The 16,940-nt window shown below is 39.2% G+C and overlaps 1 protein-coding gene across 1 annotated transcript in view; it reads right to left on the reverse strand.

Annotated features, from left to right (window-relative positions):
- Rrp6 (exosome component Rrp6) overlaps positions 1–16,940 on the reverse strand; it is a 189,046-nt gene that overhangs the window by 152,678 nt on the left and 19,428 nt on the right. Inside the window, exons 5-7 of the mRNA XM_067149157.2 lie at positions 16,255–16,454; positions 15,995–16,181; positions 5,946–6,089 (exon numbers count right to left, since the gene is read on the reverse strand). Of these exons, the coding sequence (XP_067005258.2) occupies positions 5,946–6,089; positions 15,995–16,181; positions 16,255–16,454 (531 nt within the window). The remainder of the gene's footprint in view (positions 1–5,945; positions 6,090–15,994; positions 16,182–16,254; positions 16,455–16,940) is intronic.

Here is a 16,940-nt window from a genome sequence, read left to right on the forward strand (position 1 = left end):
TAAAGCCAAATAAAATAAGGAAGTTGAAAAAGGGTGAAATTATAAGTTTTTAGGAATGAAGATAAACTGGCACTGTCATGGAAAGATAGCAGGACCATAACACATCTTAGAACATACCATATAGAGGATAAAGTGACAAGTACCTTCAAAATTCCTGAATCAGCCGACAACAGTGAAGCCATATATGGACCTGGATTACACAGAACACATGGGCAGAGTTGACAGGACAATAATGATAATGAGGTAGGGAGAGGGTGACATCTGGTGTCAGAACATAGCCTACTCATGTCGGAATAACACCAAGGAATTTGCTCAAAGCTTCATATCTCCCTCTGGCAAATAAACCGCCATCAACAGTATCATATGCCCTCGCCCCACATGAACACTGCAGAGAGGTTTGGGATTGAATCCAAGCTTCTGGCACACGATCTAATGACTAGAAATGATCTGATGGTGATCTTTTTTTTCTTCTCACCAACAGGACTTGAACTGACAATCCACAGTGTCAGATCATATAGACTTGATGCCTTAATGATCATGGCTACCATGTGGACTTTGAGTTAATGACTAATTCTGATTCTCAGAGGCTTGATACATATTTTAGTATTAAAAGGGTCCTGATGTTGCCCTTCTATCATGATTAACCAGGACAATGTTTCTGGAGTTAAATGTAAAAAGGGACCCCAATCACTAATTCAGAAATTTTTTAACAGTCAATGGCAGTAGCGTGATATTGCTTTGTTTCATCAGCTGGAGCTTTAAGTTATGTTTACTTTCATGCAAAGTTAAAAAGTTAGTAATGTTTTTCATTATGTTTGATGGCAATTGGTGAATATTGGAAAACGAGTATTCAATATGAGTGTGAGGTGTGAGATTCACTTCCAGGAAAGAAAGGACAAACATCCAGAGGAATAAAAAAAAGGCTATTTTTTTTGCTATTTTGTTTTTAACGTCGCACCGACACAGATATGTCTAATGGCGACGATGGGTAGGAAAGGTCTAGGAAGTGGAAGGAAGTGGTCATGGCCTTATTTAAGGTACAGCCCCGGCATTTGCCTGGTGTGAAAATGGGAAATCACGGAAAACCATCTTCAGGGCTGCCGACAGTGGGGCTCGAACCCACTATCTTCCGATTACTGGATACTGGCCACACTTAAGCGACTGCAGCTATCGAGCTCGGTAATAAATTTTTTTAAAAAAAAGATTTAAAAAAAGGAATACTATTAAAAGGGCTTGTGCCAGAGGAGAATAATATATTGATTATGGTGGTGCAAAAACAATCTACACTGCCTATGATTAGTACCACTATGTGAGCAACACCATCAGTATACGTGGCGTGTGATTAGTTCCACTATGTGAGGAACACCATGGGAATACTGCCACCCGTGGTTAGTCCCACTACGTGAGTAACACCACGGGTTGCGTTGCTTGTCCTTAATAAATGTAAATTCTCTTTTTTAAGAATTTTATCCTAAATCATAGGCAACTTAAACCCATGGTGTGTCAAACATTATGGCAACACCCACAGGCAACATAAACCCATGGTGTTCCTCACATAATGGTACTACTTTCAGGCAATGCAGACCCATGGTTTTCCTTACATAATGGTATTAATCATGGGCGACAGCAAAACTCGTGGTGTTCCTCCCACAGTGGTACTAATCACAGGCAACGTCGTTGTTTCTCATCAAGTGGTACTATTCATAGGTAACACAGACCCATTCTGAACACAGAGGAACTGACTGGTGGAATGCGCACAATGACACTTATCACAAGCAACGTTCGAACCCGTAGTGTTCCTCGCATAATGGTACTGTTCCTATGTAACAAAGACCCATGGTTTCCCTCGCAAGGTGGTACTAGTTGCAAGTAACATCAAACCATGGCGTTCAGCACATGCTGAACATGATACTAATAACAAGTAGTCTCATAGTTCTCATGCCATCATCCCTTAGTCGCCTCTTTTAGTTGCCTGTTACGACAGGCAGGGGATACCATGGGTGTAGTCTTCATCTGCGTTCCCCACCCACAGGGGGTAAAACGGAAGAAAATTAGGCTGAAAATACGAGTTTAGATGGCAATGCAACGAGAGTAATTGCTTTGGAGTTAATGGTACAAGGAGGAAATCCAAACAAAGGCTTTGCAAGGGAATAAAAGGAAAATCCAGGAACTGTTCTTTTAGGCAACTGACTGTGAACGTATTCTGTGTGTATAATACGAAAAGCGGTCTAGTCCACTATTACATATACTAAGAAGGCCAAGGCAAAAAAAGGACCGAAAGAGGTTGCAATCTTTTTGCTTCACTACATCAATAACAATGTGCCACCTGACGTCCAGCAACTTCAATTCTTTGCAGACAATTGTAACGTGCAAAGTGAGAACCCCACCATTTTGTGTTCTAGTTAGCCCTCATAGACAATGGGTGATTCAGGATGATCAAGCAGTTCTTCCACCTTCAAGGCCACTCGTTCTTACCCTGTGACAGGAATTTCAGTGTTACAAAACAGCCAATATGAAGAAAGGATAGTATTATGATATACATGTTGATTCCCATAGGGAACCTAAAATATTTGTCCTGAATGAGTAAATTTATAATATCAATATAATGGTCCGTTATTGGACATTATAAATTTTCCAGCTAACTCATTCTTGGTTGCCTGCGTTTCGCCCTCGTGTGCTAAGTTAGGCTCGTCAGTTGGGACTTAGCACACCACCCAAGACGCAAGGCTAGTGCATACTGTGGAGGCCACTGCATAGGCTACTTGTTTTTGCTAGTTGCTTTACGTCGCACCGACACAGATAGGTCTTATGGCGACGATGGGATAGGAAAGGCCTAGGAGTTGGAAGGAAGCGGCCGTGGCCTTAATTAAGGTACAGCCCCAGCATTTGCCTGGTATGAAAATGGGAAACCACGGAAAACCATTTTCAGGGCTGCCGATAGTGGGATTCGAACCTACTATCTCCCGGATGCAAGCTCACAGCCGCGCGCCTCTACACACTTGGCCAACTCGCCCGGTATATAGGCTACTTGAAGCCACCAGCAGTGCCAATGCACTATGAGAGCTATGTCTCATTTCCAAAAATTGATGCCTGCCTGGCCATCAAATGATATAGATGTTGATTCCCATAGGGAACCTAAAATATTTGTCCTGAATGAGTAAATTTATGATATCAATATAATGGTCCGTTATTGGACATCATAAATTTTCCAGCTAACTCATTCTTGGTTGCCTGCGTTTCGCCCTCGTGTGCTAAGTTAGGCTCGTCAGTTGGGACTTAGCACACCACCCAAGACGCAAGGCTAGTGCATACTGTGGAGGCCAATAACGGACCATTATATTGATATTATAAATTTACTCATTCAGGACAAATATTTTAGGTTCCCTATGGGAATCAACACCTATATCATTTGATGGCCAGGCAGGCATCAATTTTTGGAAATGAGACATAGCTCTCATAGTGCATTGGCACTGCTGGTGGCTTCAAGTAGCCTATGCAGTGGCCTCCACAGTATGCACTAGCCTTGCGTCTTGGGTGGTGTGCTAAGTCCCAACTGATGAGCTTAACTTAGCACACAAGGGCGAAACGCAGGCAACCAAGAATGAGTTAGCTGGAAAATTTATAATGTCCAATAACGGACCATTATATTGATATTATAAATTTACTCATTCAGGACAAATATTTTAGGTTCCCTATGGGAATCAACATCTATATCATTTGATGGCCAGGCAGGCATCAATTTTTGGAAATGAGACATAGCTCTCACAGTGCATTGGCACTGCTGGTGGCTTCAAGTAGCCTATGCAGTGGCCTCCACAGTATGCACTAGCCTTGCGTCTTGGGTGGTGTGCTAAGTCCCAACTGACGAGCCCAACTAGCACACGAGGGCGAAACGCAGGCAACCAAGAATGAGTTAGGTGGAAAATTTATAATGTCCAATAACGGACCATTATATTGATATTATAAATTTACTCATTCAGGACAAATATTTTAGGTTCCCTATGGGAATCTACATCTATATCATTTGATGGCCAGGCAGGCATCAATTTTTGGAAATGAGACATAGCTCTCATAGTGCATTGGCACTGCTGGTGGCTTCAAGTAGCCTATGCAGTGGCCTCCACAGTATGCACTAGCCTTGCGTCTTGGGTGGTGTGCTAAGTCCCAACTGACGAGCCTAATTTAGCACACGAGGGCGAAACGCAGGCAACCAAGAATGAGTTAGCTGGAAAATTTATAATGTCCAATAACGGACCATTATATTGATATTATAAATTTACTCATTCAGGACAAATATTCTAGGTTCCCTATGGGAATCAACATCTATATCATTTGATGGCCAGGCAGGCATCAATTTCTGGAAATGAGACATAGCTCTCATAGTGCATTGGCACTGCTGGTGGCTTCAAGTAGCCTATGCAGTAAATGAAATGGCGTATGGCTTTTAGTGCCGGGAGTGTCCGAGGACATGTTCGGCTCGCCAGATGCAGGTCTTTTGATTTGACACCCGTAGGTGACCTGCGCGTCGTGATGAGGATGAAATGATGATGAAGACGACACATACACCCAGCCCCCGTGCCAGCGAAATTAACCAAGTAAGGTTAAAATTCCCGACCCTGCCGGGAATCGAACCCGGGACCCTGTGACCAAAGGCCAGCACGCTAACCATTTAGCCATGGAGCCGGACAGCCTATGCAGTGGCCTCCACAGTATACACTAGCCTTGCGTCTTGGGTGGTGTGCTAAGTCCCAACTGACGAGCCTAACTTAGCACACGAGGGCAAAACGCAGGCAACCAAGAATGAGTTAGCTGGAAAATTTATAATGTCCAATAACGGACCATTATATTGAGGATAGTATTAACCCAGGGAAGGAGATCTGTGGTCTCATCTCTAATGTATCCAAGATGTCTCGAGAAACTGTAACAATGGTTGAGAGTGACATGGTTCTTGATTTTAAAAACCTCTGGCCATTTTTATATAAAAGATCAGGCAACTCACTTGAGACCAGGAATGTTCCGCGTGCAGAAAAAAACTACACTTCAGCATATCCAAGTTCCATTTTTTTTTTTTTTTTTTTTTTTTAGGACTGTAGTGAGTTTTCAGGTAATGTAAAAGCATTAGAAGTAATCAACAACCAGAACTCCTGTCACACCTTTCTACTTCACAAAATGCCAGCAGTGACTCTTCCTAGCTGTATTTGACAGCATTATATGATTTTCTTCTTATTAAACCTTGTTAAATACACTAGGGCAAAACATCTGTTAGGTATTTTTTGTTTTTGATTTAGTGATGATGATGATGCTTGTTGTTTAAAGGGACCTAACATCTAGGTCATCGGCCTCTTTATTGTTGGTTTGTGACAGTGCAGTATATATTTTGGTTACAAAATAAGGTACAAAAATTAATTAAAAGGGCCAGAGAATTCAATTACAGATTGATAGTTAAAAGGTATTTAAGTTGGCAAATTTAAACATTTTCCTCTTCTGAAAAATAATTTAATGGCCATTAAACAGTATGTAGCAAAATCTTTTCTAAGTAAACTATTGATTGATAAAAGCTTGGTTTGTTTGGTTGAAAATCTTGAGCAGAGGACAGTTTTTTAAAATGTTTTTTCAGAACTTGTCTAAAGTGGCATAGGTCCCTTTTAATAATCACCCGCCAATTTATTTCCATGCAACTCCGATCTTCATGGAATTTTCAACTGTCACCTAAGAACAGAAAAGGTAAACATGGGAATAGCATAGATGGAGGATGCATTTTCCGTATCACATTTCAGTATCAATCATTCACCTCACAGAGAGCTGGAAAACTAATCACTAAGAAAATTCAGTGATGAGCATACCCTCATAAGCTACCTAATCATCAATATAATACATCTTTTATGGTGCACAAGAATAAATTCCAAAGACACTACAGTATACATATAAAGAGGCATCAATCTTACCTTGACAACTTTTGTATCAGTAAAAACTTCATTCAGGACATAAACTTTGTCTCGAAGTTCAAGTGTGTCAATAAGATAGTCAGTATCCCTTGTTGATATCTGCATCAGGCATGTGATACCTTGAAATGATCGGTATGAGTGATGCTGGAAGACAAGTGACAAAACTTAATAAATTAAGACCATGAAAGAGATACTACCATGATTATACTAAATTCAACACAAAGACAAATTTTAAGTAAAGTTTTATCACAAGAAACTTCCTGAAAGGTGTGTAGAATTCCAATATGAAATTTGAGTTCTCTATGAAATGAAATCCATTAGTAACATTCCAATGCTAATTATCAAGCATATTTAATAGTAGCAGTTTTTCCCAGTACTGGTTGGACTGCGGTTTTAGATGGAAGGGAAGTCAACCTACCGTATAATCCCAAATACCACCCGCCCCTGAAGAAGACCGATACCCTATATTTTAAAGGACAATTTAAAAAAAGTTTCACTCAAATTTATTTACAATATTTGCTACAGAACAAGAATGTCATTTCACTACGTATGTTTCACGAATTTAAAATAGTTTCAGATAGTTTATAAGTGTCCTTGAAATAATACCCAATAAATTATTTAAAACACACAGAAAAATTTATCATCACAGAACGATAGTCAACACTTCATCATCATCATGTCCGCCTCTGTAGCGTAACGGTTAGTGTTATTAGCTGCCGTCCTCGGGGGCCCGGGTTCGATTCCCGGTACTGCCAGGAATTTAAGAATGGCAGGAGGGCTGGTATGTGGTCAAAATGGTACATGCAGCTCACCTCCAATGGGGGTGTGCCTGAAAAGAGCTGCACAACCTCAGGATGAGGACACGAGTTTACTTTTATCATCATCATCAGAAGTACCAAATTCGGAGTTTTCATTATCACTTTGACCATCACTTTCCCACACAACATCGTTTTCGCTGCCATCCATAGCATTAGAAATACTGCACTTCTGGAAACTTTTTCAGACAAGGTGACCGGAGATACAATCCCACGCCATTTTTACCCACAAAAAAGCAGCTGAACTTCCAGGCACTTAATACAACCAACTGGCGCCGGTGCATGATTGTCAGCTGCCACACACTCAGTATACAGCTGTTTCAAGGCTGCCTTGAATAGACGGTTTACGCAGACATCCAACAGCTATCTTCCAGCTATAACATAGACGTCAATCCGCCTGGAATGATTGCTAGATAGGTTTTTGTGTCTTGGTTTGCTTCTTCACAGCTTCTGCTGTGTGACTGCAGTACCTGTCCTTAACAAGCAAGCTTTTCCGTCCAAGCAATGCACCAGGGCGACGTTGCCAAACACATTTCGGCCAATCTTCCACTAGTAGATTGTCCATCTCAGTCCCGAGTTTAGACGATAACACCAAAAGGGTGGATTTTCTTTCGAAAGCAGCTTTCTCTTCAAGACAATGTACGGTGGAAGTTTAGTTCCATCAGCAAGTATACATAACATTGTTGTACACCTATGTTTTTCATTACCACCTATTCTGATGGTAACACTTTTTGACCTCGTAACACTCACAGTACTGTCCAATGGCATTTCAATAGACGGGCGCCTGATCTGCAATTCCAATTTAGGAAAGCAGACACAAATTTTTCTTTTGTAACTGAATTATATGGGGCTGGGAGGAAATCAGTTTTTCTTCATAGGCAGTAGGAACACGCTGTGAAATTGTGGTATGCCTTCTATTGATCAGTCCATTCTTCTTATAGAAATTTCTGATTCACCCTCGGCGTGCTTTAAACTCTGGTGTAGAAGGTTCTATTGCAATTTCTAATGCTTTTAATTGGCACATTTTGGTAGACACACCGTATCCCAATTCCCGCCTTTCTGTTAAGTATTTGTACAGAATCCTTTCAATTTCAGGATACTGTGCACTCTGCCCGCAGAAAGCTCTACGATTACCACTACTGTTTAAAATAAAATCTTTCTTCTTTCTCCAACTCAAATACAAGATTCATTTAGATTGTATTTCCAATAATTTCAGTTTCCTTTATAACTTTCAGTTTTTCACCCACAGTAAAAGACCACAAACGCTTTGTTGAATTCATGTTTACATGAGGCACTCTAAGAACGTGAGACTTTAGATTGACTGCCGCCGAGCGCTTACGGTAAAAGAATAGTGAAAGTATTGAACGTAGGTTTTCGTGGCTCATTGTATTAACATAAAGAAATACATGAATACTGGATTAAAGCCACTATATATTTACTGTACTTAATGAAGCCGAGCTTTCTGCCTAATTGCACTGGTCTTCATCAGGGCATGTTAAGTTCTGCCTCTGATATTGAGCAAAGAAATTCAAAGGAACGTGGAAGTCATGACCATACTATCCACGGCCTACCCCACTAATTGGACTCAAGGATCGTTGTGCTGTGATTCAGCTCCCTCTGTCGACAGTTTCGTGAGTGTGTCCCACTGTTTCATGGTGGTGTTATGCATGTATTTCTGCAGTACAGGTCTCCATGTATTTGATAACTTGAAGCCGTCTTCCCTGTTGACGTTATTTGGGCACAGTTCTATCTCTATGGCTTCCCTTACCAGTCAAGCATAGAAGTCTTTTACAGGCGTGATGACCTTCACCTTGTCAAAGAGGATTTCATGGTCTCTGCTGTAGAAATGTTCTGCTATGGCAGACTGGCTTAAAGCATTCTCCGTGGAGGATGAAAAAGTGACATTCTTTACTCACTTGATGTGTTCTTTCACTCTGGTGCTGACAAGCCTTTTCGTCATGCCAATATATGAGCAACCACAACCACATGGAACTTTATACACGCCCAGTGTTTCAAGATGTGGTTTTTCTTTGAATGGTCGAAACAGGGATTTGAACTTCCGGTCTGTGGTAAAAACTGGGAAGACAGCTTCAAGTTATCAAATACATGGAGACCTGTACTGCAGAAATACATGCATAACACCACAATAGAACAGCGGGATGCACTCACGAAATTGTCGACCGAGGGCGGTGAATCACAGCAGGACGATCCTTGACTCCAATTAGTGGGGTAGGCCATGGATAGTACGGTCATGATTTCCACGTTCCTTTGAATTTCTTTGCTCACTGTCGGAGGCAGAACTTAACATACCCTGATGAAGGTCAATGCAATTTGGCTGAAAGCTCGGCTTCATTAAATAAATATACATAGTGGATTTAATCCAATATTAATTTGTTTCTTTACGCTAAAAGTATAAGTATGTTTGGGGCTGGGGGAGTGGGTGCTGAGAAGCTCTGTTGCTAAGTCACGCCAACCACAAGTGTACCAATGTTTGATTTCAGAGTTGTTCCGTACTTAGACATAATTTTACTGAGCTTATAAACTACAGCCGACTTTTAGGAAAGTTTTACATAAATTTATATTACAGAACATATCTCCATTATCACATGAAAAACAAAAGAGAGAACAATACAGTACACATGTCCACTTTTTATTTTCATACAAATGCTATTGGAAGACATAGTTGAACCCAGTGCCAAACCTTAAAACTAAAATACATTAAAAAATGTAACATTACCTAAGATGCATAAAGTATCACGCCGCAAAAGGAAAGGCTTGAATAAGACCCGCACCCAATTTTTAGAAGCGATATTTTCAAAAAGAAAAGTGCAGGTGGTATTCAGGATTATACGGTACTTCCCAAGACCCCTTCCCCGGGACTCACAACTTGTTAGCATGGATTGAAAACCACTTGGCTTAACAGAGTTAAGCACTGCTTCCACACTAAGTTTTTGCAAGGTCTTCACTAGCATATTTCCTATCCAGCCTCCAATGGCACCTGATATTCTTTTCTGACCCTCAATGGTATTAGGTTTGCAAATATTTTCACACATTTTGTCAAGACGTTCAGTCTTTGAAAGCTTACAATTCTTCCTCTTTCTTCTATGGTAGTGTTAAGAGAATAATTCCAATTTTTTTTTTTTTGGCCCCACTACAATTATCATCTTCTGAAAATTGACAGAGTGCATCAAAAGCATATGAAAATCAACAAAGTTTCCTTTCCTCCTAGAAATAAGGAGTGACAAGAATGCATGAAGTGACATTTCTATTCTTCCTGTGTTTGACTTTTTTCCTCCCTTAATGAGAGAAAGACACAGTTGTTATTTTTTTAAGGGTTAATGTGCTATGAATTTCACCCACTCAGCATATGCCTTTTCTATTTCGCATTTTATGAGCTCCTGCAGGTCGCTCTGAATTAATTTTTCTATTATTTGTGTGTGTTATCTTTCTATGTCCTCTTAATAAATTGTATTTCTTGCCCCTTTCCCCTCTTTATAGCTGCTAGGTAAAGGAAGTTTTCTTCCGCCTCGCAGCGCCCCTGCCCATTTATGTTGGCTGGCCTGCTTCTTCCTTCCATGTGCACGTTGACACGCCCTGGCTCTCTTTGTTCGTCCCACGAGAGTCAGCGCGTGCTACGCATATACTGGGGTGACTGACTCGCTGAGACTGGTTCCTTACGTCGCAGAGTGTGAGTCACTTGTTGACTTGACTGTTAGTGCGAGCTGGACCCGCTCGACCCCAGGACTGCTACAGGCGTGGAAGGTAGGAAGCTGGCTAGTCAAAATACTTTAAAGACAAAGGGAGGGACTTTTCAGATAATTGCAAATTGTATCATCACGTTGAAATTATATTTTGGGTTGCCTAAGGACAAAAATTCCTTCAAATTAAGCACTCGGTTGTAAATTATTGTTGTATATGCCAGATTTAACTGGGTCATTTCTAGATTGTTCTAGTAAATTTTATAATGCTTGCTGGGTGGATGAGCCCCCATTTGGTACGTTTGTATTTAAGTTTTCATGGATATTGGGCAGAGTATGTGATTTCGCCCTCTTTGAAGTGAAGTGAAAACGAAAATGAAAACCTACAACCTGTTTTCCAGTCGTTGACCGGGTCAGGGATGTAACGAATGAATCATATATAGGCTATTAGTACGATGGGGTCGCCACTCCGAAAGCGATTTTATTAATGACTGATAGATGCTATGAAATGAGAATGGAGAGTGTTGCTGGAACGAAAAATGACAGGGAAAACCGGAGTACCCGGAGAAAAACCTGTCCCGCCTCGGCTTTGTCCAGCACAAATCTCACATGGAGTGACCGGGATTTGAACCACGGTATCCAGTGGTAAGAGGCCGACACGCTGCCGTCTGAGCCACGGAGGCTCCCTTGAAGTGAAGTAATGTATCTAAATATTTTTAAGTGCTTGGAATGCACGAAGCATATAAAGGACTGAGAATTCTTAGAAGGTCGTGGTTGAAGTCTGTTAACTTTCCTTGACAGGAAGCCTTCTGCTTCCTCGGTTCGACCTTCAGTGCTATGCGTTTAGCGAACTTTGTATCAATGGGAGAATATTTATGTAATACTTATGTAACTCATGTTCTTACTTAATCTTTCTAATGGGTTAAGCGAATGTTTTGAGGCTCTCCTCCTTAAAATTTTGGAAAACTTGTTGGTTGGTTATGGGGCTGGTCCCCCTTTGAGAGTCTATGTACCTATATAGAGTCAGTATCTCTGGCTATTGTAACTGGGTGTATTTTACTTTTAACTATAATATGTTTGGCTTGTTCAAATTAATACATTTTTGGCATAGCAATTAGCCCTGGTCTGTGCTAATTTATCTATTATGTTCGTTGCCCTACTGGTAAATAGCTCTGATCCTTTGGCCCGCACCTTCTTTACTTACCACCGACAATTACTGGTGCAGTTACTATGATGTAAAAAATAAAGCAGCTGAGCCAGGGGTAATTACAGTTCTGTCAATATGTTACAGTCCCTACGAGAAATGAATAAGGAAAAGAGCAAATTGTGATGATCTCCAAAATGAAATGCATGCTTTATCACAAAGCCAGAACCATGATGATCTTATACATTTGGTACCTTATACTACTTTTTTGTTGTTGTTGTTGTTGTTGTTGTAATATCTTAAGTCATCTCTTTTCAGTTTTGACTCAGTTAATTTCTAACTGTTCTTCAGTCTGTCAAAACTAATTTTGAGTAATAAATATGGTAATAGTATTATACTTGTAAAAACAAAAATCTCATTCTATTAACATGTCTTTGTAACTAAGAAGAGGAAATTAGTGCCTACATATAAGATATGAGTAATGTAACAGTTAGGATTAAAATACAGCATCAATAATCATAAAGCAATATTTCTCATTCTTTGGAAGGTGGTGATACACATTATTTTACAGTCTTTTCTCACTGCTCCATTATCCTTCAAATATTTTAAATGATAACATATACTCTGCTACCTTTTTTCTTCTTTTTTTTTTTCGCTAGTTGCTTTACGTCGCACCGACACAGATAGGTCTTATGGCGACGATGGGACAGGAAATGGCTAGGAGTGGGAAGGAAGCGGCCGTGGCCTTAATTAAGGTAGAGCCCCATCATTTGCCTGGTGTGAAAATGGGAAACCACGGAAAACCATTTTCAGGGCTGCCGATAGTGGTGTTCGAACCTACTATCTCCCGAATACTGGATACTGGCCGCAATTAAGCAACTGCAGCTATCGAGCTCGGTCTGCTACCTTTTATTATACCTCATTCAATGATTCAAATATATGTCATGCAGCTAGCTACCTCTAAGCTCTTATCATGTGCACCATGTGCATTAAAATAAGCAAACAATATTAATCTCTCAATCAAGCATGACAAGTTCGCTGTCACAGTACTGTGCATGATGACTGAAATTGTTTTCAGTGAAAATGTATTCCCCACCAAGAATGTTCCTTTCTGATAGGAAACTTCCCAGTTAAGAGCTTAAGTTATTTAATTAACATGGGACCAATGGAATATCAGTCACGCCTAGATAAACAAAAAACAAATTGAGAAGAACACCAAAGTAATACAGTATCAGATTACAAGAAGTTTAAAAATGAAAAGAGAACTATTTTTATATGAATAATAGTGGTCTAACACTAGTAGACTCACAAACTGTTTTGTCCCAACCCTATGATAATACAGTAATGTAATGTAGTGTATTTTATTATTCAGCAGTTAACCCACTGTCGGTCACGCACTAAAATGTTACATGATTGGTCGCAATGTCAGATACAAGTATGATGTTGCCTGAAAGTACTCAAATTTGTTTTAAGAACTTAATTTATTAAGATATCTCAGACAGTTTACGGCATTTACTCACTTTCAGAGTGTTTGTTAAGCCCCTTTCTACATAATAAATCTATCGTGGGCATACACAAATAATAAACACTACAGCATAATACGTGCACAACTTAGAAAATACCAGTTCACGTTTGTAACCACAATGAGCATCATAGTAGAATTGTCCATCTTTGTGATATATATACATTTTACAAGGAATATATTAACTGTTTTTGGTAAACAATTGGTTTACATGAAAATGTACACACACAGTACTCAGCCTACAATACATACTCAACAATACATACAAATACACATAATAAGAGTAGAGGACTTTTGCATCCACAAGGGCATATATTTTTATGCTGGATTTGTGTGGTTTAGAAGGAATGTATTGCCTAAACCTGCATCTTCCTCTGAAGGCTTCTGGTATCTCATCAAGTGTGACATTCTGTCCAGGAGAGTAACACTTCCTAAAATTATTCACAAATTTTGTGAGCAAGTCCCGAACTGGTGCAAGGCGATCAATTTTCCTTCCTTCTCCCTTGCTTGTCCGGTCATCCAACCTCATACACATGATTAGGAATTGCTTGCTTGATGATGATGCTTGTTGTTTAAAGGGGCCTAACATCGAGGTCATCAGCCCCTGATTAGGAATTTGAAACATTGTAATGGCATCACAAGTTTGAAATTCTCTAACACTATCATCATCATTATCATCATCTGTACTCCACAATTCCTCTTCTCTCCTTGTTGCCTCTCAGTGCACCTTCCAGACAGAGTAAACCAATAAAAGCTTTTATTTCTACCTTGTCTGTCAATTTTGCATCCCTTTCTCTGCTGAAATTGGCTTGAACAAAAAGTTTAATTTCATGAATACCTTGTTATCATAGCTGGAACTGTAAAACTATATAAGACAAAAATGAGTGTAAATTACATTTTCTATAATTTTTCTTTGCAGTATTTATCGATAGGGATATTTTTAATATAAATATTGGAGAACGGAATTTTAGGCCTTCCTCTAAACTACCATTTCACCCAGGGTAAATACAGTGATGTATAGCCTGATTTGTATACTGAACTACATAATCCAGCATAAACAGCTCCACGAATACAATGGCATCTTTGTATTTCTTCCTTCACCAATGACTCCAGGTAGCTTAATCGGTATATTATGAGACCTCCGACATACTTGGAAAGAACACTACACCTTTCTCCATTCTGTCATACCATCTTTTCCAATAAAGTACATACCAGGCTCATCTACAGAACAAGTCAGTCACTTTCTTTTCCCTGAACAGCATCATCACTTTCAGATCCCTCATCACTGATACACTCATTAAGATCATTGTTACTTTCACATAGAACTGAACAAATTAATTCAACATCATTTGTATGTTCTGGGTTGAAGTGCTCCATGTTTACAGCGACTAATACACGTAGTCAAGGATGCCATAAAGCGACACGACTAAACAATACTTCCATGTTAGCAATGCTTGGCACTGATATGGACTAAGCAACAAAAGTCTAAATTCATCTTTGTTATCATAGACAGTACGGTAAAACTTACAAGACATAAATTATCGTAAATTATATTCTCTGTAACTTTTGTTATGTAGTATTTAACGATAACACCACTAATAACATATACACCTGAGAATTAACTTTTAGTCCTTTCCCTACACTACCATTTCACACAGGGTGAATTGAAATTATTGTATTTATAGCCCACATTGTAGTACCTTATTCTCTGACATCACATACCGATTTTCTTTAAATTTTGTTCATCCATTTTTCTTGTGGCTCAGCGGTGATATGAACTAAAGAACATAAAGTTTAATTTCATGAATACCTGTTATCATAGCTGGAACTGTAAAACTATATAAGACAAAAATGAGCGTAAATTACATTTTCTATAATTTTTCTTTGTAGTATTTATCGACAGGGATACTTTTAATATAAATATTTGAGAACTGAATTTTAGGCCTTCCTCTAAACTACCATTTCACCCAGGGTAAATACAGTGATGTATAGCCTAGACTGTAATACTGATTTAAATTACATTCTGTTCATGTATTTTCTCATGGCTCGGCATGATATGGACTAAGCAACAAAGGTCTAAATTCATGAAAAACTGTTATCATAGCCGACACAGTAAAAATGTGCAAGACATAAATGACCAGAAATTGTACTCTATATAACTTTTGTTATGTGGTATTTATCGATAGGACCACTAATAACACAGATATTTGAGGATTGAATGTTAGGCCTTTCCCTAAACTATCATTTCAATCATAAAACCAAACCCCATGGCACAACAGCCTCGAAGGCCATGGCCGACCAAGCGACCGCTGCTCAGCCCGAAAGCCTACAGATTACGAGGTGTCATGTGGTCAGCACGATGGGCCCTATCGGCCATTATTCTTGGCTTTCTAGACCGGGGCCGCTACCTCACCGTTAGATTGCTCCTCAATTGTAATCACGTAGGCTGAGTGGACCTCGAACCAGCCCTCAGATGCAGGAAAAAATCCCTGACCTGGCTGGGAATCGAACCCGGGATCTCCCAGTAAGAGGCAGGCATGCTACCACTACACCACGGGGCCGGCTCATTTCAATCAACGAAAATAAAATTGTTTATAGCCTAACTTTACATACTGATTTTAACAAATTCTGTTCAGCCATTTTCTTGTGATGTGCATACATACATACATACATACATACATACATACATACATACATACATACATACATACATACATACAAAACAGACAGAGATGATGGGAAGTTAAAAATTGCATTTCCTTCTTTCTGTGGTCACAATCGATACAGATTTTTTTTTTTTTTTTTAAATTCTGAGCAATATACAGGAAAAACCCTTATTTGACATTTATACAGATATATGTCGCTCATACCTCAAGATCAACAGCAATTTCTGAATAGCTCTTCAAGTCTGCCATCAGGATAGCAATATCTGCAGGTGTAGTAATAACTACCATTGGAGTATCCGACAGAGGTGTATATGGTTTTGGTTCCACTTTCTTAAGTTGTGACTGAGGAGGTTTGAACATTTCGAGTTCATACTCATATGGATGGCTGAAACTATTTGAGAAATTGTTAATTTCTTTTTGCTTGAATTAGTCATTCAAATGATATAAAAATACATTTTTCTTACCATTCTCCTGAGTCATTAACTTCCAATAAAATCGACAAAGGCTTCAGCGAATTTGGTTTCTCTGTTATTCGAGGTTCAAATGGTGTTGAACTGTTGTCAATTTTATCCTTGAATTTTGCTTGTGGGCGTGGGATGTTTTTAGCAGTGAGTAAACGAACTGCCTGCTGCGGACTGCTATTATTCATAGAGTTCAACGAATCCTGAAAGAACAGAAAATTATACATCAAAGTTATTGCAATCCCATAGTTTGTGCACATTAAGGACCCCAATCAACCTTAATTTAGTAATTTAATTTATCTTTTGTTAAGTCAATGATCACACCAATGTTCACCTCACAAATATACAATAAATTGTTCTCTATTTTGTTCTTTTGTACATCACAATATTATGATAAGAAAATAACTAATTGCTCCATTCCATTATCATAAATCAAAGAGTACAATCATTATTGGAAAACTTTCATTACTATCTTCATGGAATTCATAAAAAACAACCCTACAAAAAACAACTGTACGCTTGGAGTGTTAAGATAAGAGTACAAATTTCTTTACAACAAAACAATATATCACTGATTGGTGATCAAAACCTCACAACTCCATCTTCCACCTAAAACTTTTTTTTTTTTTTTTTTTTTTTGCTATTTGCTTTACGTCGCACTGACACAGATAGGCCTTATGACAATGATG

The sequence above is a fragment of the Anabrus simplex genome, chromosome 6 (assembly GCF_040414725.1).
Source record: "Anabrus simplex isolate iqAnaSimp1 chromosome 6, ASM4041472v1, whole genome shotgun sequence".
Classification (NCBI taxonomy): Eukaryota; Metazoa; Arthropoda; class Insecta; order Orthoptera; family Tettigoniidae; genus Anabrus; species Anabrus simplex.